The sequence below is a fragment of the Coffea arabica genome, chromosome 3c (genome assembly GCF_036785885.1).
Source record: "Coffea arabica cultivar ET-39 chromosome 3c, Coffea Arabica ET-39 HiFi, whole genome shotgun sequence".
Classification (NCBI taxonomy): domain Eukaryota; kingdom Viridiplantae; phylum Streptophyta; class Magnoliopsida; order Gentianales; family Rubiaceae; genus Coffea; species Coffea arabica.
In genome coordinates this window covers 36,130,958-36,158,498 of record NC_092314.1, presented here as the reverse complement: position 1 = coordinate 36,158,498, position 27,541 = coordinate 36,130,958, and the positions used below count along the sequence as shown (strand labels likewise).

Genomic DNA, 27,541 nt, shown 5'->3' with positions numbered 1-27,541 from the left:
ACAAAAAAAAGTCTTGTTGGTCATAAGTGTAGAAATAAACTAAAACTCTTCTTTATTTTTTTTACCCCAAATTATCTTTTTCTTAAACCCGAACGATTAGTTTGATTCACTCATTATATCTTTAATCTTGCAACAAAAACGCTCAAAGGATCAACAAGCAATAATCAATTTCATCTTCATCTAGGCAATGATGGAGCCAAAGGGGGGCAGAGGGGGGCCATGGCCCCCCCTAAATTTTGAGAATTTTAATTCATAATATGTAAATATATGTGTAAAATAAAATTGGCCCCCCCTAAATTTTTTCAATTTTAGTTTATATTATGAGAGTTGATATATATATATATATATATATATATATATATATATATATATATATATATATATATATGAATTAGTCATCTTTGAATGGAATGGCTTGCAAGCTTTAATTTGCTATGAATGTCCATATGCCTATTACATTCATTGTTTGGCTCGTAGGCTTCAACTTGCTTTAGTTGCAGTTTCTAGAGAAGTAGCTTCTATTCACCAATTCTTCTCCAATTTAGTTTTCATTATCAACATTGTTACTGCATCTAACAAACGTAATGATGAATTAAAGGAGGCTCAAGCAATTGAAGTTGCTACTAAGATTGCTAATGGTGAACTTGAAACTGGAAGGGAGCTTAATCATATTGGCACTTAAAAACGAGCTGGAGATACTCGTTGGGGTTCTCATTTGGATTCTATTTCTAGTTTACTGAAAATGTTCAATGCTACTTGTGTGGTTTTAAGTAACATTGCAGTAGATGGAGGTTCATACTCTTAACGTGGAGATGCAAATTTTGCTTTGAATCAGTTGTTATCCTTTAAGTTTGTTTTCACTTTGCATCTTATGAAAGACATTATGGAAATTACTCATCTTCTTTGTATAGCATTACAACATAAATCTCAAGATATTTTGAATGCCATGCATCTTGTCTCAAGCACAACAAAGCTACTGAAGAATTTTCGAGATTCAGGATGGGATGATTTCTTGGTGAAAGTTAAATTATTTTGTGAGCAACATCAAATTGATATCCCATGTATGAATGCTCAATATATTGCAAGACGTGGTAGATCTCGAAGTCATCATGATGAGATTAGTGTGGAGCATTATTATCGAGTGGATATATTTCTTGCAACAATTGATTATCAATTGCAAGAGTTACATAGCAGGTTTAATGATCATACCGTGGAATTGCTTATTTTGAGCACTGCTTTAAATCCTAGAAATGGATTTATGCTGTTCAAGATTGATGATATTTGTAAACTTGCAGAGAAGTTCTATCCAAATGATTTTATGGAGCAAGAACTAGTACGTCTAAGAATAGAATTTCAACATTTTGAACTCGACATTCCAAATCATCATGAATTGCAAGAATTATCTGGTATTAATGAGTTATGTCAAGGCTTGGTGAAGACAAGAAAATCAGTGATATATCCTGTTATTGATAGATTGATTAGACTTGTTCTTACTCTTCCTGTATCAATTGCAACTTCAGAGCGAGCATTTTCAATTATGAAAATAATCAAGACAAAGCTCCAAAACAAGATGAAAGATAATTTCTTGAATGATTGTCTAACTGTGTATATAGAAAAGGAAATTGCTGAAAAATTTAGCAGTGATTCAATCATAAATGAATTTAGTTCTATGAAAGAGCGTAGAGCTCAATTTACTTCTAAGAAACGATGTTGAAATTTCAAAGTATGCTAACATAACTTTTATATTTTTTTATTGAAAATAGTTACATTTATATTACAAGTTTATATATATATATATATTGTATATGTGACATATTGGAGAGCATCTTCTCACAATGTGCAAATTGGATGATTTGTGATGTTATAAGATATTTAACCAAAGGTTATCTTTTTTGTTAATTTTTGTTATGACTGTACCGTATATTTATGAATAGACATACCTTTATAATTAAATTTAATATTTGATATTTTTAGATGTTATATATTTAAATAGAAGAAAATTACTTTGAACATAATATATTAAGATAATTTTATTAGGAAAAAATTTTGGCCCCCCTCCCAAAAAAAAATCCTGGCTCCGTCACTGCATCTAGGTAAAGTAAATCAATAGATCATGTATGCCAATATTACAAGGTATTTTTGTACAATTGATTATGAATCGTACATATGTTTAAAGTACTTCATCGTGATTCTAAGTATTCTAAACAATAGTACTTTATTCAAGATTTGAGTTATGTTGATAGTGATTACATTTGTTCTATTGTAACTTGGACCTAAAGCAAAAGCAAATTGGTATGATATACCCTTTTTCTTTCACTTGTTCTTAAAAATAAAAGTACTTGTTAGGTTTAAGAAAAGATGATTTGGGGTAAAAAAAAAATTTAGTTGATTTCTACATTTACAACCAACAAGACTCTTTTTTTTTAAAAGAAAATAAAAAAGTTTTGAATTATTTGTTTTAATTAGTTTTGAGTAAATTTGTCAACCGATTATTATCGTTTTGTTTGAGTTTGGGTTATCAAAAAGTTAGAGGCGATGTGACAACTATACAAAGAAGGGACATAAGGGATAGAGACTAATTTGGGGACAGAAGATTAGAAGCAGAAATTTTTTGTAGCAGGCACAATTGTCCAAATGCAAGGAGTAACCAAATGGGCTAATTTCAAATACGAAAGGTGCCCAGATTTTTGCTACAGTTATAGAGTGGTGGGGCATAGTGAAAGGAATTGCAAGAGTAATATAACTATGAGCAAAAGTCAATCCTAAAATCAATATGGACCGTGTGGTTAATAACTGGGAATAACAAGAGTGTTCCATAAAAAGACAATAGTCAGAAGAATTGGACCCAAATTGACAATATTGGAGTGTGATAGATGGAGAGAAAGTGAGGAAGGAAATGAACAAAGATGCCCCAACTACATCTCAGCAGAGAATAGCAAAAAAATTACTCATTATTGAGGTTAGAGAAAAAGGAGAAAAGGCTAATACTCAGAAAGAATAGGAAAATGAAGTAGAAAGGCTAGCAATGGTAGAAAACAGAGTGAACTCAAGTGTAAGAATGAGTGTGAAAATTAAAAGAAGATCCCAGAATGGCTTAAAGAACTTGCAAATAAAGCAAGTTCGGGAGAGAAAACTAAAAAAGGATCCCATAACAGCTCAAAGACCCTACAAATAAAAGCAAGTTTAGGAGAGGAAACAGAAAACCAAAAAACAGATCCAATGTAGATGGAGAAGAATGGGGAGAACAAAAACAGAGTGGGAGAGGAGTGAAATAATCACAAAGAAAATTTAACTAAAGAAATAGATCGGGGCAAAGAGAATGAAGGAAACAGAATAGGAGAAACACTAATAGTACTGTTGGGGATTAACTAGAACTTAAAAATCATTTAAAGAGTTAGGAAGAAATATAGAAAATAACTCAGACATCAAGGAGAGGTAGACAACCACTAAAGGAGATCAATCTCAAAAGTGAAAAAGAGGGGTAGCAAGAGAAAAGGAGGAATCAAAATAGAGATGAAGGCATAGAAGATCTTGAGGATCAAGGGACTCAGGCTAAGAAGGCAAGAGGGTGTGAAATAATGAACCAAAACAGTATGATATTAGAAGGGGAAGGGGATGGTCCCTCAAAGATCAATGAGGGCCTCGTTGTGAAATTATCAAGGTGTGGGGAGGCCATTGACAATTTTTCAACTGAAGGAGATTACACAACTCCCCTCCCCTAATTTGTTGTTTTTAAGTAAGGCAAAAAAATAAATAAATAAAAGAAACTCAAATACAAGGAGAAAGTTAAAAGAATCCTAAATTTTGAGGAATGTTATACAGTGGAGGCAATAAATAATGCTAGGGGTATGGCTCTAATATAGAATAGTGACATTAAAATCACTAAAATACTCCAATCTGTCTTCACTATTGAGGCTTACATTGAAAATCCAAAATCAAGAAACATGTGGTGGTTTGTAGATATCTATGCTAGCTGTGAGGATCAGATAAGGAAAAAGCAATGGGAAGTGATAAAAGCAAGGAAATACCTTTAGAGTGATAAATGGATAATTATGGGAGATTTTAATGACATTTGTTCCAATTAAAAAAATTGGGAAGGGGGCAAAATAGAGAGGATTGGAGCTTCAGAGATTTTAATGAATTCATTGAAGGGAACCAGTTAGTAGATGTGGGGTTCGAAGGAAATTCATGGACTTGGTCCAATAACTAGGAAGTTGGAGAGATTAAACAAATGCTAGACCGAGAATTGAGTAGTGCAGAGTGGAGTACAATGTTTGGAAAACCTAGGTGCACTCACATAGAGAGCTATGCATATGATCATAGCTTGCTTGTGACGCCTCCACCTCTTCCTAGGGCGAACCCTAGGGTATCAGCGGAACGCCTGTCCAACTCTCGTCAGGACTCACGCACTCATTTAAGCTTAATAAAGGATCACAAATTAACCATCGACTTAATTAAGAAGTACTTCAAATATACAAGTTTGAAACTCCCAAGTATACCATTTATGATTACTAACCACAAAACCCAAGTACACAAAATTTACACTTTAATGGGCTCCAATAACATACATAAGTGTACTAGTTTCAACCAAAAGTCGTTAGTCTAGGATCTCCAATTTCCACCTCCAAAGCCTGTTAAGGAAGAATAAACTTAAAGGGATGAGCTAACGCTCAGTGAAGCAAAGAAAACAAGCAAGCAAGTAGAACCAATTAAACAAATAGCATATTTGAAAGAACTTTAACATGAACTTTCATTTAAATGCACAAGTAGGAAATAACACACATGAAAGGATACAGGAGCTCTCAGGAGTTATTTCCACGTCCCGACCGCTTCAAGCCATTTGAGGTTGACTCTCCGTCAACTCAAATAATAACATGACCGTAGTGCTCCACTTACTTTCTCCATCCAATATAACAGCCTCTCGAATCCGGAACCAAACAAGCATGAGATGGCGATACTGTTCGAGTATGACAAGCGAGATCTCAAAAGATCAACTTATAATATTTTCCAAGGTTCACCAAACTTCTCGATCAGACCCTTGTCGGCTCGAGTTACAAGGTTAGCCAATGGATTGGGGTATCCCCACAAGTATAAGTGGTCGATGAGACAACACTTCAATCGACTTAGAATCGATCATAGCATTGAGTTGGTATGAGAGGCACCTTCTACCCGAATAGGGTGTGGTACATGCTTCCGCTCAGTGCTCACGAGTTAAACATGTTCATGTACAAGTGCAAGTCATATATATTCATTTAACAAGTATCATGTAATCAGGAGAGAGAGAGGATGAGGGCGGTAAAGTACACCATAATCTCGACAAGTTAACGTATCATATAGCACTTGTACAAATATCATTTCAATCATATTAGCATTAAACATGCACTTGACACTCACCAAAAGTCAAGGCAAAACAAGAGCAAAGCGAGAAGTCAGATGAGCTTTTCGGCATCCTCGTGACCACCTGAGACATGCACAATCATGATTACTTAGGTACTCGATTAAGGTTACAAAGAAAAATATTTTTTTGCTACCCACTTTCAAGGTCACAAGTCGAGTCAAGTTAAAGGAGTTTTTTTTCGCTAAATCATTGAAATAATGCTTAAAGAGAACTCAAAAGTCATTTTTGATTCAAGTCGTGGTAAATAATATCAATTCCAAAAGAAAGTACCATATTTACTTTCAACACGAAAATCGAGAAAAAGATAGATGTTTTTCATCTCTCAAAACTTCTAATCTCATGTCCAAACTTAAGAATATAAAGAACCATTTCATTTTTCAAACTAATGGAGTCAAAACTCATCCAAAACTCCACTCATTTTCATAGTAAATATCAAAGCTAAAACTTCCAAGTTTCGAGTATAAAACTAGTGAAATTCTCCAAGAATTACCCTAGTCAAAACGCTCCCTTTTTAGATTTCAAACTTATGGGAATCAAGGGCATAAGAATAGGGATTGAAGTCCATAACTTCAAGCATGAAAAGAGGTGCCATTAATCAAGAAAGTTGAACAACCAAGAAAATGCATCAAAAGAGGTTAAATCCTTTGGAAACCAAGATTCAAAATGAAGATTTAAAGTTCAAAAAGGATCTTATGTCCAACCATGAAATTAAATTTAAAACGGACAAATAATCTCAAAGGAAGGTTGAAAGTGCTTAAAAGAGTACTTTGTTTGAAACCAGAAAATTTTCAGCTTGGTGTGACACTACGTAGAAAAATCATATCTCAAGTTCTGTAAGTCCAAAAATTGAAAACTTTATACCATTGGAAACTAGACTCAATGTAAACTCTCTAGAAGACGCTTTTCTCAAAGTCCAATTTGAAATCATTCAAATTTTAGCTCAAAGTCACTGTTCTAGACAGGAAAGAACAAAACAGGCTTACAATTTCAGTAAACTTTGGAAATTCAGAAAAATTCGTAGAAATAGAATTAGCCCTTGAAATTTATACCACTAATAGAAATTCAAATTTAGTTTCAAATGCAACAAAACAAAACTCAATTCGAACCTTTCTACACCAAGATACAACAGTTTTAAGAAAACTGATTTTTGGAACCTGTTTACCAAATTCCCAGTTTTGAAATGCTTGACAGAGTTTCAAAATCTGGTCATAACTAAAGCTACACAACTCAAACTTTTAGCATGGTTTGTGGTGTTGAAAACTAGATTAAAACTACTACAAATCATTAGAAGGAACTGTCTTAAAATTCATTTTGCAATGTAGGCGAAATTGAGCTACAAACTGCAGCTATGCTTGTTTCTCGGATGAAAGCAGTGAGAAAATTCAGTCAGTTTTGCTGGTTCACTAAGGCTCATAGGAAACGAATTTGGAGGTGCATTTATACCGATGAAAAGCCCTCGGAGTCTAGTTTCAAATGCTATAAACGACACTCGATTTCAACTCCCAGACAAAAATTTATGACCCAAAATATGAACACTGGTCGGGTCTCATGGTCAGAAAATTTTCCAGATTTCTTCCTCGCTTTAACCCTACTTTAACTTAACCAATTGTAAAGTTTTTTTGGATATATTTAACACATAAACACTATCATATAACAAACATTATAGCACCAAAACAACAACAAAATTCAAAATTAACATGAGGGATTCAATAAGCCAAAATTTGGAAAGCAATCATCCTCCATTCTTCTAGTTTTCTTTTCAACTTTCCAACCAAAACTAAGCCATTATTCCTCAAAACAAACATCAAACAAGCAAGTAAACATACAATAATTCTCAAGGCCTCTACCTATGAAGCCACCTCAAGTCCTTTACCTAGTGTCAAGGTTCTTGTGAATCCATCAACAATCCACCAACTAACTAGATATAACCAACTAACTACTAATAGTTGAGAGGAAAAGGTGAGAGCTTGGAGGATTACCTTGCTTCCAAGAATGAAGACCAACCACTAGTGTATAAGCTCTTAAACCACCAAAGTTCCTTCCTCTTTCAAGTCACCCTTCAAGCCTGTGTGATGAACCAAGAAAAGAAGCAAGTTTGGAGTGTCTTCTTGGAGCAAAAATGGAAGAAAGCTAGCTAAAATTTGGTTGAGAAATAGGGGAGGGGGAGTCGGCCAAGTGGAGAAGAGGAAGAAAGGGTTTTGGGTGGTAGTTGGTGATTTGATGGAGTGAAAGGAAGAATGACATGAAGGTGTTTTGGTACCCAAAAGTCAACAATTGAATAGTGAGCAATTAGTGCTCCTAATTCGGTTTAATTTAACTCACGCACCTCTAATCCCTCAATTAACTTTTCTTAGTCTACTATTGATCACCCTTAATTCTTCAAGATTATTGCACTCTTGGATTGAATTTTTTCTCGAAAAATGTGTAATTGCTATTTCTTACTAAACGAGTCGCAAAAAAATTAAATTTACTAGCGAAACATTTTAAAAAACATTAAATGAGACATTGTTCCATGCAAATGAAATTAAAATGAATGAAATAAATTAATCGAAGTAAATGAATAAATAAATAATTAAATAAACCAATAAACTAAAATTAAAGTAAGTAAAATAAAAATTCGGTTCCTCACATTGCTAGTGCTAGACATAATGCCAAGACAGAAAAGAAAGAGGATAAGGTTTTTTTTTTGATAAAACTTTGGCACAAAGGGAAGGGATAAATGAGGTAATAAAGAAGGCATGGGAGAAGCACTGCGAAGGCTCCAAAATGTTTAGAGTGGTAAAGAAGATCAGGCATTGCAGAGTGGAACTATTGAAGTAGAGAAACAGTTTTCAAGATAACTCTAGGAAAAGAATAAACCAGATCAAAGAATAACTAGAGAAGGTGAGGAATGCTAGAGGAGAAAACAAAAGGAGCAAGATAACTGCCTTGAAAATGGAACTGAGATAGGCCTTTAAAGAGGATGAATTGTGCTAGAGCCAGAAAGTTATGATCGCATAGTTGTAGGAAGAGTTCAAGAACACTCAGTTTTTCCATGTAGCAGTGAAAAATAGAAAGAAAAGGAACAGAATGCTACAACTTCAAAAAGCAGATGGCTCATGGACTACATTTAACGAAGAAATTGGATTGGAGGTGGTTAAGTATTACAAGGAATTATTTGGCTCTAATGGCAAAAATGACATAGATGAAATACTTGACGGTATTCTAGTTTCCATCATTGATCAAGTGAATGACAGTCTAACTAAACTAATCGAGGATGTTGAAATTAAAAATACTATTTTTTCCATGAATCCTAACAAGACCCCTGGCCCTGATAGGATGACTCTTATTTTCTTCTAGAAATACTAGTCTATTCTTAAAGAGGAAGTGGTAAATACCATTAAAAGCTTTTTTCACTCAAACCACATGTTAAAAGGGTGGAACCACACCATCATCTCCCTGATTCCCAAGATAGACTGCCTGATTGAGCTTAAGCATTCAGACCAATAAGTCTCTGTAATGTATTATATAAAGCTATTTCCAAAATTCTGATTAATAGAATGAAGCCTAACCTTAGTTACTGCATCAGTAAAAATCAATTTGCCATTGTCCCAAATAAGCAAATTTTTTGACAATATCATTATCTCTCATGAATCCATGCATTACCTGAAAAACAAAAGGCAAGGGAAAATGGGATTTATGGCTATGAAACTTGATATGTCAAAAGCCTATGACAGAGTGAAATGTCATTTTTTGAAGATAGTAATGGAGAAAATGGGGTTCAATGCCATATGGATAGGATGGATAATGAGTTGCATATCTACAGTTACTTATTCTTTCAACATTAATGGACAACCTAAGGAGTATATCAAACCTAATAGAGGAAAAAGATAGGGAGATCCCTTGTCACCATATTTATTCCTAAAATTCTTTGAGGGCTTTTTGAACCTGTTGAAGAAGGCTATAGAAATGAAGGAGATAAGTGGACTGAAAATTAGCAGACAAGGGCCTGCTCTAACACATTTGTTTTTTGGCTGATGACACCTTAGTTTTTTGCAAAGCTAGCAAGAATAAAGCTCATAAGGTAAAGGATGTACAGTACGAGTATGAGAAAGACTCATGTCAACTAATAAACCTAGAGAAATCTTCAATCTTGTTTAGCAAGAATACAGAAACAAGATTGAGGGAAAGTATATGTACAGCTATAGGAGGTATCCAACCAGTTTCTCAAGGCAAATATCCTGTGGTAGTTACAACAACAAAGGATCAAACTTTGGGTTCATAAGAGACAATGTTAAAAAAAGACTGAATAAATGGAAAATTAAACTGCTTAGTGCAGCAGGTAAAGAAATCATGTTGAAAGCAATGACAGGTGGCCATGCCAATCTTTGCAATGTCATGTTTCATGTTGTTAGCTAAACTATGCAAGGAATTTTCAGCATTAACAGCCAACTGCTGGTGGGGTGAGGTGGACGGAAAGAAGAAGATTCATTGGAGTTCATGGAGCAAACTAATTCAAGAAAAAAAAATATATATGGGACTTGGATTTAGGGACCTACAATACTTCAACAAGGTGCTCCTAGGGAAGCAAATTTGGAGATTAATCAACTTTCCAGACCTATTAGTGAGCAAGATCCTAAAGGCAAAATATTTTCCCAATCAATCCATTTTCAAATACAAAATACCATAGAATGCATCTTGGTTCTGGCAGAGCATAATGGCAGTGAGAGTAGAAGTGGAGAATGGTATGAGGAAAAGAGTTGGAACTGAAAGAAGTATTAGGATTTAGGAGGACAACTGAATCCCGGATAATCTAAAAGGGTATCCAACAACAGAGAAACAAAAAAGCAATAAACCAGAAAAAGTAGAGGAATTGAACTCCAATTTCAGATGGAACGGAGATTTGATATTCAGAAACTTCAACTCAAATGATGCAGACAAGATACTGAGAATACCAATTAGTGTGATGAATGAAAAGGACAGATATTTTTGGATGCATAGCAAAATATGGCTACTACACACTAAGGTTCCTACAAGCTATTAAGATAGAATGACAGGAAGGATAAGCAGAGAAGAGAAGAGATAGAAGGAACAAGCATGGAGAGCACAAACACTCAACTGAGGAAGATACCGTGGAGACTAAACTTAAAGCACAAGCTTAAGATTTTTGTCTGGAATGCATAAACACATCCTACCGATGAATGAGGTCATATTTAGAAGGATTTAGAAAGGATACCCAATGTACAATGGATGTTGGGAAGAAATAGAGACTATAGAGCACATCATTTTCCACTGCAATGTAGCTAAATAGACACGGAAAATATTTCCTATCCAGTGGGATGGTTAGAGGGCCTAAGTTATTGTTTCAAGAAATGGTACGTTTCAGCAATCTAAGCAAAAACCAAAAGCGAAGGACAAGACCACTTAACACTTATAGTCAACATTCTGTGGCAAATATGAAAGGTCAACAGTGAAAGGGAATTCAATGGGAAGGAAAAGAACGGGTTGAAAATCATTCACAAAGCAAGCAGTGAGTGGTTACAATATAATAAGGCACAAAATAAAGGAAAAAATAAGAGTGCAGAAGAAACAAAAGAAGCAAGACAGGAAGATGAACAATCAGAAGTAGTTGAATTTATTATTTATTGGACTCTATCATATCAATTCAATTCACTTGGTTAATTCAATTTAAAACACTTCTAGAGTGGGTGTTAAACAAAATAATTAATTAATTGATAAATATATTAAAAAGATATCTCTTACCTATTAATTAATTGATTGATAAAGATCATTAACCTCTTCATTCAACGCTAATAAAATTTGGAGATAAAAGCCTAGATGCATTAGCATATTTAGTGTCATAGTTGATTTATCCAACACTCATACACACTTAAGCGGATGAATGCAACACTATTTAATACAAAGACTTCAACATTAATTTATTGACCTCCCCAATGAAGATGGTCTTTGCTTTACTTTTCTTCACCACCAATCCCTCAATTTACCTAAACATCTTGAATCCCCTTTTCTCAAACTTTTATTAAGTTGATGTTTCTATCTCTTGTCAAAGCAGCAAAATAGATAAATAGTTGGTAAATAGTTTTGGTTCAATGAATAGTTGATGGAATTCATCCAATATATTTAGAACTATTCAATAAATGGATGCACTTAAATGGACAATAACCAAAACAATTATCCAAATATAAACACACAAATGTAAGCATACATTCACTCACACTTTAAGAGAGTGATTCTATGAAATTCGTTGCTTATTACTTGCTTCAATTGATAGCTTTCCTTGCTTTTAATGCGTAGATTATTATACACTCAACTTCAAAATTTGTTGTTGTTATGAGAACCCAACAAAATTAATTCAAGGAATCAGTAGTGTGCTTGTCAAATTGATTTAATCATAAGTTTACATATTACATATTATGAGTAGTATCCATAATAGACAAAATACATAAATAGTACCTTATTTACTAGGATTAATCTTATATATACTAGCAGCATATACATTATCATCACTAGATGCATGACAACTAATCAGATTTGAATTTGAAATTTAAATTTGCATCTATGTCATGTATCCAATTATGATAATGTATACGTTATCAGTATATATAAGATTAATTCTAATCATTAGTAGGAAAAAATAAGGAGAAAAAAAGTATGAAGAATGATGAGTCCAATCTGGCAAGGAATTCCTTGAATAACAACATTTTGGAGAACCTCATAGTCCTACACACATACTTTAGACTTTCCTTCTTCTCTTTAGTCTTGATCGCACTTCATAACTCATACACCACATTTAGGCACTGTTTATTTTGAGAGAAAGGAAGCGAAAGAAAAGGATACCAATGGAAAAGAAAGAGAAAGAGAGTAGAGAAGAGTGATTTCCATCTATCTTGTTTGGATTAAGTATGAAAATAAAAGAAAGTAAATATTGAATTTTTGTTTGGATTGAAGAAGGAAAAGGAAAAGAAAAGAAAAGATCAAGTGTTAATTTTACCAGAAAAAATATGCAAAAATGATCTTTTAAAAAATTATAAATTGTTTCAATTAATTTAGTCTCATTTCCCTCCGTTTCCACCCACTTTTGGGCGGAAATTAAAAACTCAATAAAACAATTGGACTCTTTCATTCTGATTCCCTCCTTATCTTTTCTTTTCTCTCCTCAAAAATCAATCCAAATAATAAAAATCAAATTTCTCCGATTCCTCTTTTTTCTTTTCCCTTCCATTCCTTCAATGCAAACGGTGCCTTAAACAACCTCAATTATTCTTCTATTTATCTCTACTCACATAGTTGTTTTTCTATAATAGTTCTTCAATTATTCTTCAATTTGTATAATAGTTTAATTTTCCTTTTTTTTGTTTTGTTTGTTTTTGATTTCCCATGTATCATGTACAGTTTACCTCAGTTGCTATTTTAAAGTTATAGGAATCAAAGAATTAGTAGATGGTTTACCTCAGTTTACCTTAGTTGCTATTTTGATTTAGGACAATTTATCAAAAACGAAATTAAACAAAATAATGAAAACAACTACGGGTAATTATGCTTAGGTGGACCAAAGTAATATAATTCTAGTTTGACAACAAAAATCATAGGGAGGATTTTAATATTTCGAAAACTGTTGAGGAGGTAGATGCCCCTATCCATCCCCCTGTGTTCGTCCCTAATATTGGTGGATGATCTATAAGAATCCCTATAACTACTCTAGGGGGAATGTTTTTATAAGCTGCTAACAACTTAACTATTTTTGTAGCTCTAGAATATTTCAATTTATACTCCTACCTATTATTATCTAGATATACTAAGAAAGGTGTACGGTCTAATAAGGCAACATTGAAATATTTACTCATGGATAGGGAAAAAAACATGTCCTAACTCGTGATAGTGACCAAAGTAGAATCCATCCAAATTTTTCCTATTAGAAAAAAAAATACAAAATGATTCAACCATGCATTTAAATCCAGATTTTCTTTCCATAGATATCCATATCAGTTATTATTACTTTCCATTTGTGACGACCCCACCTTCTCCTAGGACATACCCTAGAAGTTGGCGGATCGCCTGCCTGACTCTCGCTAGGACTCACTCACTCACTTTAACTTCAGAGATAACAGTATCATTGGACAACTAAACATTCACTCTTAAGTACATCTCCAATCAGTTTGAAACAAAAATTTGTCCAATAAAAGAAACAAAATACCTGTTCTAAATATCCAACCTTAATATCACACCAACTCAAAAAAAAATTCAACCGTCTCAAAATTTGAAAGAGACCATGACTACACTATATACACAGAATAACGGATCTTCCCAAAATAACTTTCTAGTTCAATCCAATCACTCTTCAATCTCCGACTCCTGTAAGGAAAACAAAGCTAAAAGGGTGAGCTTACGCCCGTGAGGTTTCCATGCAAGCAACAATCAATAAGCACTTAAATCAGTACAATTAAGTAATTAGTGCACATTTCACTGTACAATCACTTTCATTAAACAATTGAGAAAACACTTCACTATACAATCACTTTTAAAAGGAAACGGTGCTCGCATTAGAGCCACTTCAATGTCATTGGGCATTCATTTCAGTGTCAAGAGACACTCATTTCACTGTTATTGTACATTCATTTCAATATCATTGCACATTCATTTCAATATCACTGTACTTTTTCCCAATTCACCTCCTTATGTCCTCCAAAACAATAAACGATTCCCTACATTCAGTAATCAGTGCAATGATCTCCCAACCTCGTGGTAATACTTGAGTATACCGAAACATTTATCCAAAGCTACCGTCCTACCCGGCCAAGCCCTTTGCTGGCTCGAATAGTCTATTGAACAGAGGGTTTTGGGGCCCAGTTCAGCCAATGCGGCGAGGCACACATACGGCTTACAGTCATGCACACTTACAATATCACTTGATCAATTATCAACCTTCAAGCTCAACTAAGTCGAGTGCGATAAAGTACACTCCCGACTTAGAAAGCGAGGGACAATTGAGATACACTTTGCAATGGATCACTTAGCAATATTTCATAATACGTACATTTGTCACATAATTTCGCTCATTTGTCACATAATTTCGATCAAGTACACATAAACAAATGAACACATAAATTCGAAAACACTCACCAATTATCCAAGTAAATTACTCTCTAGCCTCGAGTTTGTTTCCTGGCTCACAACTGCTTCTTGAGCAAATTAATAATTTCAATGGTAAATTTATAATTTGTAAGTGATCACTTATCATTCTTACTTTATTATTTAAACTATTAAAATAAAGTTTGACCTTAATATATAAATTTAACGTTCTTAATATTCATTTATCCTTTTATTTTCAAAACTTATTAACTTTATCATTTTCAAACCATGAAACATACCTATCTTCAAGTTTAACTTGTATACTCATTCAATCCAATATACTTTCTCAATCAAATATTAATTATGGCTTATAGATACTCCACTCCCTTTTTAAACTAACTAAACTTTAAGTTATTTGTAAATTAACTTAGTCCACAACCTTCACCTCTCACAATTTATAGTCTTTGAATTACTAAGAAAGCCAATTTTAAGCGATTAGAAGTCATTTCATGAATACGGCGATAACAAATTACTTAAGAGTTTCTAAAATATCAAATAAGTTTTAACTCATTGCCATACAACCTATCTACATAAATTCAGCAATAATACTTCAAGTTTTCATCCAATAACTTCATTTTTCACTTGATTTAATCACCAACTACTTAACTTACATTTAATCTAACATGAATTAGGATAAGAAACAATTAATTGTAACCAATGTTTTGTGCAAACTATGCACACAAATCAGTCTTAACTATCACAGCTTTTAAGCAATCCCCTAGCTATGTATATATCGGTCCAATGTTTGCCGTTTCACTCAAGTTCCTCCTTCCAAGTTTTTATCCCAACTAGACATGTTAACCACGTTTATTAAACTACAAATGAGCCTTGTACAAAACACAAAAGATTGTGCAGCTCACTTAGAGGAAAAGAAAACTGATCAGTCTATTTTTTCTTCTCTCTCGGCTGTGAAGTAAGGAACTACGCATTTCATAGCTTTTCCTCCCTAATTCATTCAGTTGAAACCCAATTCATTGAGTTAATATACTGATTAGACTACAGAGTATCATCAAATGTCAGATATGGAAGTTCACAGAATTGAAGTTTGAAAGAAAAACTGATCCTACGTTTAATCTCTCCCTCTCGGCTATCTCTCTCTCTCACAACAGAGTTCATCAACTTTCTTCATTAAATTCCTCATGCAAAGGTTGGTTATCAAACTACAGAGTACCATCAGCAGGAACACAAGTTTACAGCCAAGGGAAATCAGAAGCAACGCTGGTCCAGCTCCTAATCTCCCTCTCTCGGCATAACTCCAGAATTTAGCAGCAATCCTTTTTAACACAAATTTTCTCTAATAATCTCTCTAGTTTGTGTTCAAATCTTCCATGCATGTTCAGACCAAGCTATTATACATCATATATTACAGTTTAACATAGATAATCAAGACCAAAATCATGAAGACAGCTAAGAATCTGTCCATTTTCTCTCTCGGATAACCTGGAAAATTTTGCAGCAGAAAACTTCCCTCGGTTTCAATCCAAGAATCCCACTTTTCCCCAAGTTTTCTTTAGCTAAACTTCCTGTAATACATAAGGCTAACGTATTACATGCATTTCCTATCATTAGTTTCCATTTTACACCGATAACAAGTTGCAACTCAACAGGCAAGCTCTTGGTTCCTACAGGATTCGGTCCAACAACTCTGCAGTCTCAAATCAGAGTTTTCCTCAACATGCAGCTTATGTATTCACTTATACTTAATAAGTAAAGGATTATTACAGAATTTTTTTTACCTCCTTTCCTTTAGAATTCAAAAGTTGCAGACTGCTCCAGTTTTTAAGCTTCGGTTCCTCCAAATTGCACCAGCTCTCACTCTTTTCCTTCCTTGCGTCCTTCCTCGGTTGAAGCTGATATGTGATGAATCTAACTAAGTTTCTCTTCCTATTCCTCACTTTAGCTCTCGGTTTTGGTGTTTTGAGAAGAAAGAAATGGGTTGATGCCCTGCTCTCTCTCTCGGTTGTTGCTGCCGAAGAAAATGCAGAGCTCTCGCTCACTCTCTAGGTTGGTCGTGAAGTGAGGCTAGGAAATAAGCTAAGTCCTCACTTTTCTCTCTCGGTCGTTAACTCCAAAGAAGCTGATCACTTAACTTCCTCTTCAGTCGGTGGTTGATAAAACCAAAGTTCTCCACTCAGCTTCTACTTCTACAATTCAGGTATCCGGTTGGCTGCTGCATGGTAGTTCTAACCAGAGAAATTTCTAATTTTGTGATGAATTTTAAAAAAATTCTACAAAAGGGGTGGTTTTGGCAAGGGGTTCCGTCCGGGAGTCTTCGCATTCGTGAAATGCGAGGTTAGAATAGAGCTCGCATTCCGCGAATGCGAGCTCGACTTATTGAGCTCGCATTCCGCAAATGCGAGCTCAGTGATCCAGTAGATGAAAAACAAGGGGCATTATATTTCTTTGGTTATGAAGCATTAGAGTCTTATCATATATGCAAATGTTGATATGCTGTTTGCGAATATGGACGTCCAACTACTTCTGTTTAAACGTGCAGCATGTATTTCAGACATTTCAGAACAACATTAGGGGGTCAATATAGTGTTTAACTTTTGTTCATTTTTATGTATTTGGGAGTACAATTATTGAATTGTATTTAGTTTTTGTAGCAGGGTACGAAGTTCAAAAACTTACGTCTACATGAATAAAGTTTTGACTCAGATCTCACATTTCTCTGTGTGTGTTCTGTAGTGTAGCATAGCCCTCTATATTTACATGGTAAAGTTATTTGTTTTCATCATATTTGCTTGTGCAGTTTGTCATCTATAAGGAAATAAGGGAAAGGTTTAGCAACCATCTTTGGCTTGATGTTTTGTCCAAATGTGATTTGCTGGAAGAACCTCCTGTTGTCTACGTTACAGAAGATGTTAATTGTGATGACTATGAGCTGGCTAAATATCGGAAAATGGGACCTGATGGAGCCTTGCGCGTGTCAGTGAAGAGTGAAATGGGACTTGATGAGGTAATCTTCTGGTCTTCTTTTATATGCAGCTCTATGTTAACTGAGAAGTTAGAGAACTCTTGAAACCATATGGGTCGCATGAGCTCAATGAGCTCGCATTCCGCGAATGCGAGGTCAGTGAGCTCGCATTCCCGGAATGCGAACACCCTATTTGTAGAATACTCTCCAAGAAACGTCCTCGTTGTAGAATTCCTTTTTTTTTTCATCATAAACTAAGAATTCACCCGTTCTAACCAAGGCTCAAGGTTATTTCTTTTCGGTGGGAAGTGGCAGACAAGAACATATAAGATGCTTCCCTCGGTTCTTCCGCCTACCAACTCTTATTTTTCTTTCGGTTTCATTCCAGAAGGTGATCCTCTCGGTTGCATGGTTAATTGCTCAAGCTTTAGGGTTAAAATGGTCTTTTAACTTTGGTTCATTTGTTTGCCATGAGTCCGAAATTTTATTGTCTCACACATTAACTCCAAATTTCATTTATTCTAATTTGTATGTACCTAGAAAGATTTTGTTTATATCGATCTAGTGATTTCCACACATTTAGCTTTAAGGAAAATTAATTAATCATGTAACTTATTCAACTATATAATATATTCAAATGGCTCAAATTACAATATGCATATCATATGTTTATTTGATTCATATAAATTTTTCTTTTTACACCATTCTATCATTTTGCTTATTATTTTATTTATTTATTATATCATTTTTTCCTAAATTTTCAATTCTATAGGAATTCAATTAGGCATTTAATTTACCCATTCATTTGTTACATATAATATTGCTAATAATGGATTAAATGTAATGAAATAAATTCAAAGTATACATATAAATTTCCGAGTTCTCACACCATCTCCGCGAATTTACTCATGGATAGGGTAAAGGGCATGTTCTAACCCGTGATAGTGACTAAAGTAGAATCCATCCAAATTTTTCCTACTAGAAAAAAAATACAAAATGATTCAACTATGCATTTAAGGTGGCGTTTGGTTCGCACATCGGAATCGGATTCGGATTCGGAATCGGATATCTTGGGTTTGGAATAAGGTCATCCATTCTAATATATTTGTTTGGTTCAAGTACCTGAAATGTGTATCATTACTATAATTGATGTTTTGTTCGTCAACTCTTTCGGAATGGAATATAATAAATATATTATAAATCACATTGTAAATGATAGTTATTGGTTCTTTGTAAATGAGATATAAGAAATTTTCACTAATTAAATATATTAGTATAAATGTATTAGTAAATTTAGTCTAACTAATTAATAATTTCTATTAGTAAACATGTATAATTATTAGTATAAATGATAATATTAATTATATTACATAAATTAATGCACATTATATAATACATATAACTAATAATATTATTATTATAAGTTTGTAACTAATTAAATTAAATATTATATATATAATTAAATATAAATATACAAATGTTATAATATAAATATAACTATATAATTGTATAATATATACAAATATTAATTATACTAATATTTTATTATATTTAAAATAATAATTGTAATTATAATTATATAACTTATTAATATTACATACATGTATATATTATAATTATATGCACATATAATATACATTTATAAATATACATATATATTATAAATATAATATTATATAATATTAATAAACTTGTAATATATATTATATAAGTATAATTATATTTAACTAAATAATTATAATATATAATTATATAATATAATAATATCATTATTATAAGTTTGTAACTAATTAAATTAAATATTATATATATAATTAATTATAATTATATAAATGTTATAATATAAATATATAATATATAAATATTAATTGTATTAATATTTTATATAAATATAATGCATATTAATATTAGATATAGTAATTATTATATATTATTATATTTAAAATAATAAATATAATTATAATTATATAATTTATTAATATTATATACATGTATATATTATAATTATATGCACATATAATATGCGTTTATAAATATACATATATATTGTAGATATATTATTATATAATATTAATAAATTTATAATATATATTATATAAATATAATTATATTTAACTAAATAATTATAATATATATTTATATAATATACTAATATTATAATTATAATATATTATAATTATGTATATATTATAATATATAAATATTAATTATACTAAATATTATGTAATCGGTAAAGATTTTGGAATCACACTTGGGTTTTGGACAAAACCCACCCTTTTACTAAGGAATGGAGGGATGCCAAGTTTTTAGAAATCATTCCAAGATTTCAATTCCCATTCCAGTGAACCAAATACCAACTATGGAGTTTATTCCATTCCTTCATTCCGATACCATTTTACCAAACGCCCCCTAAATCCAGATTTTCTTTCCATAGATATCCATATCAGTTATTATTACTTTCCATCTTTGCGTATTAGCTAAAGATATGGGTGGATGAGTGGTTATGGTAACATTGCCTCCTCTACCTACCATCAACTTATATATATATATACATACATATAAAGAGGCAACACAAATTGCCAATTGCCAAAATCAAATATATTAACTTGGCAATGGCTAGTGCTAAAAATCAGTTGTCATCATCTCCAACAACAAATGAAACCAAAGGTGAACAAAAGTCAGTTGTCTTTGATGCACCTTTTCTCCAAAATCAATCCGACATTCCCCATGAGTTCATATGGCCTGATGAGGAAAAGCCTTGTCTTGAACCTCCCCCAATGCTTCATGTGCCTTGTATAGATTTGAATGGCTTCCTCTCTGGGGACCCTGTCGCTGTCTCCACCACAACTAAGCTAGTAAAGTAGGCATGTCTTGAACATGGTTCCTTTCTTGTGGTTAATCATGGGATGGACTTGCAACTCCTAAAAGCAGCCCACAAGTGCTTGGATTTCTTCTTTGATAGGCCACTGCAAGAAAAGCAGAGAGTCCAGAGAAAGCTTGGGGATCATTGTGGTTATGCTAGTAGCTTCACTAATAGGTTCTCCTCCAAACTTCCATGGAAAGAAACACTGTGAGGATTTGCAAATTTACTTATTTTAAATTCCTATTACTGGTTTATTTAAATATTTAAATGCCCGTTTACTTCGAATATTTTATTTCAACCTTTTTAAACCCAAATACATGGAACTATGACTTACTTATATTTTTAAAATGACTCGTTTCAAAATTTAATTTTTGAAAGTTCGTTAAGTGAAATAGTGAATACGCGTTTGGAGATAATAATCGATTCGAGAATACAATAAACTTGAAAAATTGGAGACTTGCACATTAGTCTTGAAATAGGTATTTTTATATTTAAGTGTTCAATTATTAGTTAGTGATACTATCGTTATAAGAATTTCGTGGAAATTCCATTTTATCGTGCACAAATCGGAGGTACGCGTTTTCGCGCGCGCGATTAATTTAGGGACTGTAGACTCTTATTTTTAGCCATTAAGAGTGAATAATAATAGTAGAAATACAAGTGCATTAGAGGTTTAGTGCACAAATGAAACAAACTCGAGAGGAATCGAGCACGAAACGCGCGCGTACGCGCGGGAGAGAGAGTTGACTTTTGAACCAATTTAGAGCCACACATTTTAGCTTCTCTTGGAAGCTTCATTTGCAGCCAAAACCTCTCTCTCTCTTGCTCTAAGACAGCTGGCCATCCAAGGAGATAAACAACCAAAGTTCTTCATTTTCCTTCATCAATCCTTGCTTCAAATCTTCACCAAATCACCTCAAAATTCATATACACTTTGCTAACCACTTGGAGATCACCTCAAGCTAGGAAAAGGGGCTTGCTCTCACGGTTTTTCTTGAGCTAAAAGGACCAAAATTTCTGCCTTGATCATCTAAGAAAGTAAGTGATGACCAACCTCTCAAATCTTGACTTATGGAAGTTATATTGCACTTAGAAGCTCATATATTCATGTGGGTAGCTTTATTTATATTGGAAATTTGGTGTGTGGCCTCTATGAAATCCTACAATGGCTTGATGGACTGATTTGATGATATATGATGCTATTTATGTTGGATTAGTGCTTAATCTAGTGGAAATACGTTGGGTTGTGAAGGAAAACTCAAAAGGAGAGAGTTGAGCAAAAGTGACAAATCTGCCCTTGTTATTGCCGTGACCCTTAGTGCATTTTTTTGTGGTTCAATTGACTTTTTGATAATGTATACATGTTGTGGGGGTTGTGTGGAAGGTTTTCACAAAAAATTACGTGATTTGGATGATTAAATGTTGAGTTTTCGAAAATTTGTCAAAGCTGGAAATGAGTCCCGTATTACTCTGGCAGTGTTTTTGTTTCGGTCAAAACTTTTTATTCCGATGTCAAAATCAAGTGCCGTCAGTGGCATTAGAAACTAGACAATTCCAATTTTCCAATGGTATAAAATACATGCCCTGATTCCACCTGAGTGAACCATACCAATCATTTGAACATGACTGCTCTGTTTCGCTGATTCACTGGAGTGCAGGTCATGAGCTGCAATTTGATGCTCGAATATGGGCTAGTTGTAGACAGATTTTAAAAATAATTCCTTCTGTGAAATTTTAGATTAATGAATTTAACTTCCAACGCCACCAACCATGCTCAATTCCAAGTTGAATTGAGCGAGTTGTGGCCGAAGTTCGAAACTGATTCAGTGGTTGAAAACCCTCTTTTGACTAGTGAATGCCTAAATCTTGATTGGGACTTGTTGTTTTGAAATTCTTGGTGTTGATCATCTAACAAATGTATCTTGAATGTTTCTTAGACATTGTCTACATAAATGGACCGTGTTTGATACATTTTGTTGGCCAAACGTTTTGAAAACGGAAAACGGAACCACAAGGCAGTTTTGTCTTGGAAGTTCTTGGAGCTTTGATGATTTTGTTAACCGACTTCCCGTACGTATTTTTCTATGAAATTTGACAGAGGAATAGCCCTTATATGGTAGTATAATTACCAAATTTGGTGCCATTCCGAGTCCATTTCGAAGCTCAAACAAAGTCCCGAAGTACGTGATTTAAACCTGAAATTTGCTTAACAGTTTCACTTTTGCAGCAACTTTGAGCTACCATATCTTGGTGCCCAAAACTCCATTTCTTGTTCCGCTTGTTGTGTTGAAAACTTTGATTGTAACTCTAATTGAGTTCCAAATTTCAGAGGCTAGTTCACATTGTGTGCATTTGCCGAATTTCCAAACTTTGCTGAAAATCAACCCAAATCTGTCTTGGCATTCCAAAATAGCCACTTTGAGCCAAATTTTGAATATCTTCTATGTGGAATCATGGAAAGGTGTCTTCTAGGAACTTTTAGTATTTTCGAATTAGTTTCTAACGGTACCAAATTTTCCAATTTTGGACTTTCAGAGAGTGAGTTATGATTTTTCCAAGAATGCCCCTAAATTCGATAATTTCTAGTCTTTTGAAAAATTTTCGCGCAGGAATCATTTTCAAAGAATCCGGCCGTATATCCGGCCAGTTCTTGGCTGGATAGTTGGCTGGATTGGTGGTGAAAATTGAAAAAATTTTGGATCCTCACTGGCTTGAATCCGGCTGACAATCCTCCTGGATATCCGGCCAATTTTTGGTCGGATTGTGACATGGCTTCAACAGTCCATCTTCGACTGTTCGTTTGAAAAAAAAATGATTTATACCTACTCGTTTCCGTCCAACGATTTCAAATATGAAAATTGAAATTTTCTTGTATATTTAAACCCCACTTTTGAGTCTCGATTTATAAGAAATTAAGAGTCATTTTCGTGACGTTTTCTTAGATTGTACGAGAGTGCAATCTTCCTTGAAAATTAGGGGTTTTAAGTGATAGTGTGTAATAGACAACTATTGTTTGCTCAGGTGCTGAAGGAGACCTTCAAGAGGATCTCGAAGGGAACACGTAAAGGCTTGTTTACGCACTTACTCTCCTATTTCAATTGGTGAGTGTCAAGTGCATGAATATTTGGAATTTATGTGAATTGCTCATTATGAAATGGATGGGTTATAACTGCTGAGTCGAGGGTGTACTTTATCGAATGCGTTCTCAATAAAATGAATTGTAATTGAATTGCCTGAATTGAATTGCATTATATGCTATGGTTGTATATGTCATTGGAGTGAATCTCCTCGATTCATAATTGAACTGTATGACTGCCAATTGGAGTGCACTCATCAGCCTATAACGGTATTTGTCGATTGGACTGAATGTCATCAACCCTTATAATTATAATCGTATAATCGGGTCTCTGAGTGATAGCATGTACCACACCGATTCGAGTGGGAGGTACCTCTCATGTCGGCTCAAAACCCTAAATAAATGATCGATTTTCTGAGCGATAGCATGTACCACACCGATCCGGGTGGGAGGTACCTCTCATGTCATCTCAAAACCATAAACCATCCTAAGTCGATTGGAGCGATGTCTCATCGACTATTGGGCGACAGTATATACCACACCAATTTGGGTGGGAGGTACCTTTCATTCGACTCAGAACTATAAGCAAAGCATAAGTCGATTGGAGCGATGTCTCATCGACCAGTGAGCGATAGTATGTACCACACCAATTTGGGTGGGAGATACTTCTCATTCGACTCAGAATCATAAACGTGTAATCGACCACCGAGCGATAGTATGTACCACACCGATTGACAGGTGCCGAACCTGTGCAATAATAATAAATAAAACCTAACTACCACCTGAAGCAGTCAATAATCAATTCTAGTACTAGAGCAGGGACTCTAGGTGTGCAATGGGTTACTTGATTCACCCTGTTCCCGAAGAGTTTGCTTAATCCGATATACTTGAATTAATTATTTAACTGAATTCACTAACTAGTAGACAGTGGTAAGTAGGGTCGTCTCCTCGGGGACTAGCGAGAAATTTGTTTCTTTTCAAGTCAAGATCAATGGGGGGTTTTGGGATTAAATGTTAACTAAATAAATTAAATGCAGAAAATAATTAATTGACAGAAATAATTGGGAGAATTCTAGCCAAGGATACACTTCAGAAATGGTTCATGCACTGATCATTGATGCATAGGTAATTCCACATTTATTAATAGATCAGTTATAGTTGTCATACACGCGATAAACAACCAACCCTTCCTTAATTTCTCGATAGTCAAGGTACGACTGTTAACTATTTCTCTAACCCAAAAACAACCCTAGGTACGACCGTAGGATTTAATTTTTAGATTGCATTAATAATTAAAAAGGCCCAATCCTAACCAACAAACATGCTACGAGGGTTTGTTTAAATTAAATCATACGTTTCCCTGACATAAACTCAATTACGCCAGTTGCTACTGAGATAGAGATAACGAACAATTACGGATTCAATTACTCCTATTTAGCAAAATAGCCTATATGAACAATTAATTATTGCGCACTAATCAATCATACACAAGGGCTATAACAATTAGAAACAAGAAATATATAAATACCAATAAATGAGGATGCGATTAAAATAATTTCGATCTCACAGTAATTGTTGAACCAAGTCTTCAGTTGTCCCCTTGCCTAGAAGTAGGAGGTTTGTCCTCCATTAATGGAGAACAACCATGCGAAAAAGCTATCTCAAACTTGCAAAATTGTTCTCCCCAAATTCGTTCCAAGAAGAAAAGTAAAAGTCGGCTGAAAAGAAAAAGTACAAAGACCTAAGTCCCAGCCGAATTGTTCCTCCGAATTTGTTGCTGCCCCCAACTCTTAATCACGCGGGATCCGGCCTTCTCCAATTGATCTCCCGTGGCCGAATTGCCTTTATTGATTGGTTTCCAATCAAATTTCTAAAAAGTTTCCTATTACACTTCAATTTCCTAAAAACTCTCCTTTTTCTTGAGAATGATCCCGCGAAATAAGGAAAATCCCGATAGCTAACAAATTAGAAATTTGACTTGGATTAGAAAACTGCCCAATATCAATCCCGACTTTCTGGCTTTGAATTTAGGTCCCGAATGTACCACCATCAAATTAACTGGAAAATTTGCCACTTTTAATCACGTTTTACTCCTTTTCCTACAATTGGCACCATTAACCAAATATAAGTAGAATCCGACAATTAAAACAATATTTGGGTAAAATAAAAGGGAAAATCAACATAAATTAAATGACAATTTCACATTCCATCACCGATTCGGATGGGAGTTACCTCTCATTCGACTCAGAATCATAAATGGAATAAGTAAAGTTCTACGGACTATTGGATTGGATTTTGGCAAAAGCAAGTGGAAATGAGCTCCTAAGAGCTCTCGTATCCTTCTTGAATGTGTTTTGTGAATATTCGGGAATTGCTTGAATGTTGTAGTTTTATCTCTCGTACCAGTTTTATTGCTACTTGAATTACCTGCTTGCATGATTTTCTTGGCCTCATTGAGCGTCAGCTCATCCCATTAGTTTTGTTTTCCTTAACAGGAGCCGAAATGGAGGAAATTATGGAAATGTCAACTTGATGGCCCTTTTGATTAGAATTTTGTATGTATTTGTTTAGACAACTTTTGAAAGTTGTATATTTTGGGATGTAAGATATTTTGGTAGCTTATGATGTAAGACTTGAACGATTATTAAGAAATTGACCTACCTTTATATCTTCGACTTTTAGTATCAATTGGTTATTCTTAAGTTTGAATTGAATTTGTACCAAATCTTGGCGTGAGTTGGGCAGGCGTCCCGCGGATACCCTTGGGTTCGCCCCTGGGAGAAGTGGGGGCATCACAAACACTCTCTTTTCGATATTGTGCTGATGCTCAACAAGCCCTAAACATTGTTGAAAGCTACTTCTTGAATGGAATGGGTGAAGATTTTAGAGAATCCGGGTAAGAAATTGCATACATGCCACTAGCTATTTTTTTTTTTTTTTGCTTTCCTACTTTTGATGATGGATTGCCTTTTCTTGTCTTTGTCTTTAGGAAGGTGTTCCAGAAGTACAGTGAAACTATGAGCAATCTGTCTCTTAAAATTACAGAGCTTTTGGGAACCAGTCTTGGAGTAAAAGCGAAACATTTTAGAGAATTCTTTGCAGGAAATGATTCAATAATGAGATTAAACTACTATCCTGCATGCCAAAAACCTGATCTAACTCTTGGAACAGGCCCTCACACTGACCCTACATCCTTAACAATTCTTCATCAGGATCATGTTGGAGGCCTTGAAGTGTATGTCAATGGAAAATGGCACTCTGTTCCTCTTGACCCTGAAGCTTTCGTCGTCAATATTGGCGACACATTCATGGTGAGTTACGGTATAGTAATCCGTTGTTGTCACTGCAGTTAGCTCTTTCTTTGTCTAATCTACTGCTTTGTTTGAGTCTTATCTAGAATGTTTGATTTCTTCAAAAGATTGTTTTGAAAAAGGAAAAAAATGAAATAGAATAAGTTTGTTATCTTATATTGTTCTTTTCAAAATTCTTGTTTGTTCAGGAAAAAAATGTTGATTTTGCTCAAAATGTTCGGTTTGTTAATTGCATCGGGACTGAAATACTTATTGGGGACTAATGTCTTTCAGGCTCTTTCAAATGGAATCTACAAAAGTTGCTTGCATAGGGCGATTGTGAACTCTCGAACTCTAAGAATAGATAAGGTTGTATGCCCCCCAGAAGAATTGGTATCTTCTGATAATCCAAGGATGTTTCCAAACTTTACATGGTTAGAGCTGCTTGAATTCATTCAGAAACATTACAGAGCTGATATGAAAACCCTGGACGCTTTTGTGAAATGGCTGATACAGCAAAGGGATGCTCAAAAAATGACTACTTAATTAGTCAAGCCAACTACTTTGCAAACAAAATCAAGTGTGTTGCACTTAAGAATTCTAGGTCACGGTGACAGGAAACTTAAAAGAAAAAGATGGATATCAACCTCTTAAAGAGTTAGAAATAAAACAACCCACCACAATGCCTGTGATGATGGAGGGTTGTATTGCAGTTATATATAGTTGGTGTTGTACTATGGAGCGTAGACTATAATAAACTCCTATATGAGACAATTGGGGATGAGATCTTCTCTATTATTTTTCTCTCCATTTATCTATTTTTATTTTTCTCTTCATTTATCTATTTTTTATATTTATACAAGTA

At 34.1% G+C, this 27,541-nt stretch overlaps 1 protein-coding gene and 1 pseudogene across 1 annotated transcript; both read left to right on the top strand.

Moving 5' to 3' along the window:
• Positions 1-883: 883 nt before the first annotated feature.
• LOC140037930 (uncharacterized) lies at positions 884-17,552 on the top strand. Its single transcript, XM_072083107.1, has 2 exons — positions 884-1,501; positions 17,283-17,552. Exons 1-2 carry the CDS (start codon positions 884-886, stop codon positions 17,550-17,552), a joined length of 888 nt encoding a protein of 295 aa, XP_071939208.1.
• A 2,507-nt stretch (positions 17,553-20,059) lies between these two features.
• Positions 20,060-27,222, top strand: LOC113735865 (gibberellin 20 oxidase 1-D-like; annotated as a pseudogene).
• The last annotated feature ends 319 nt before the right edge of the window (positions 27,223-27,541 follow it).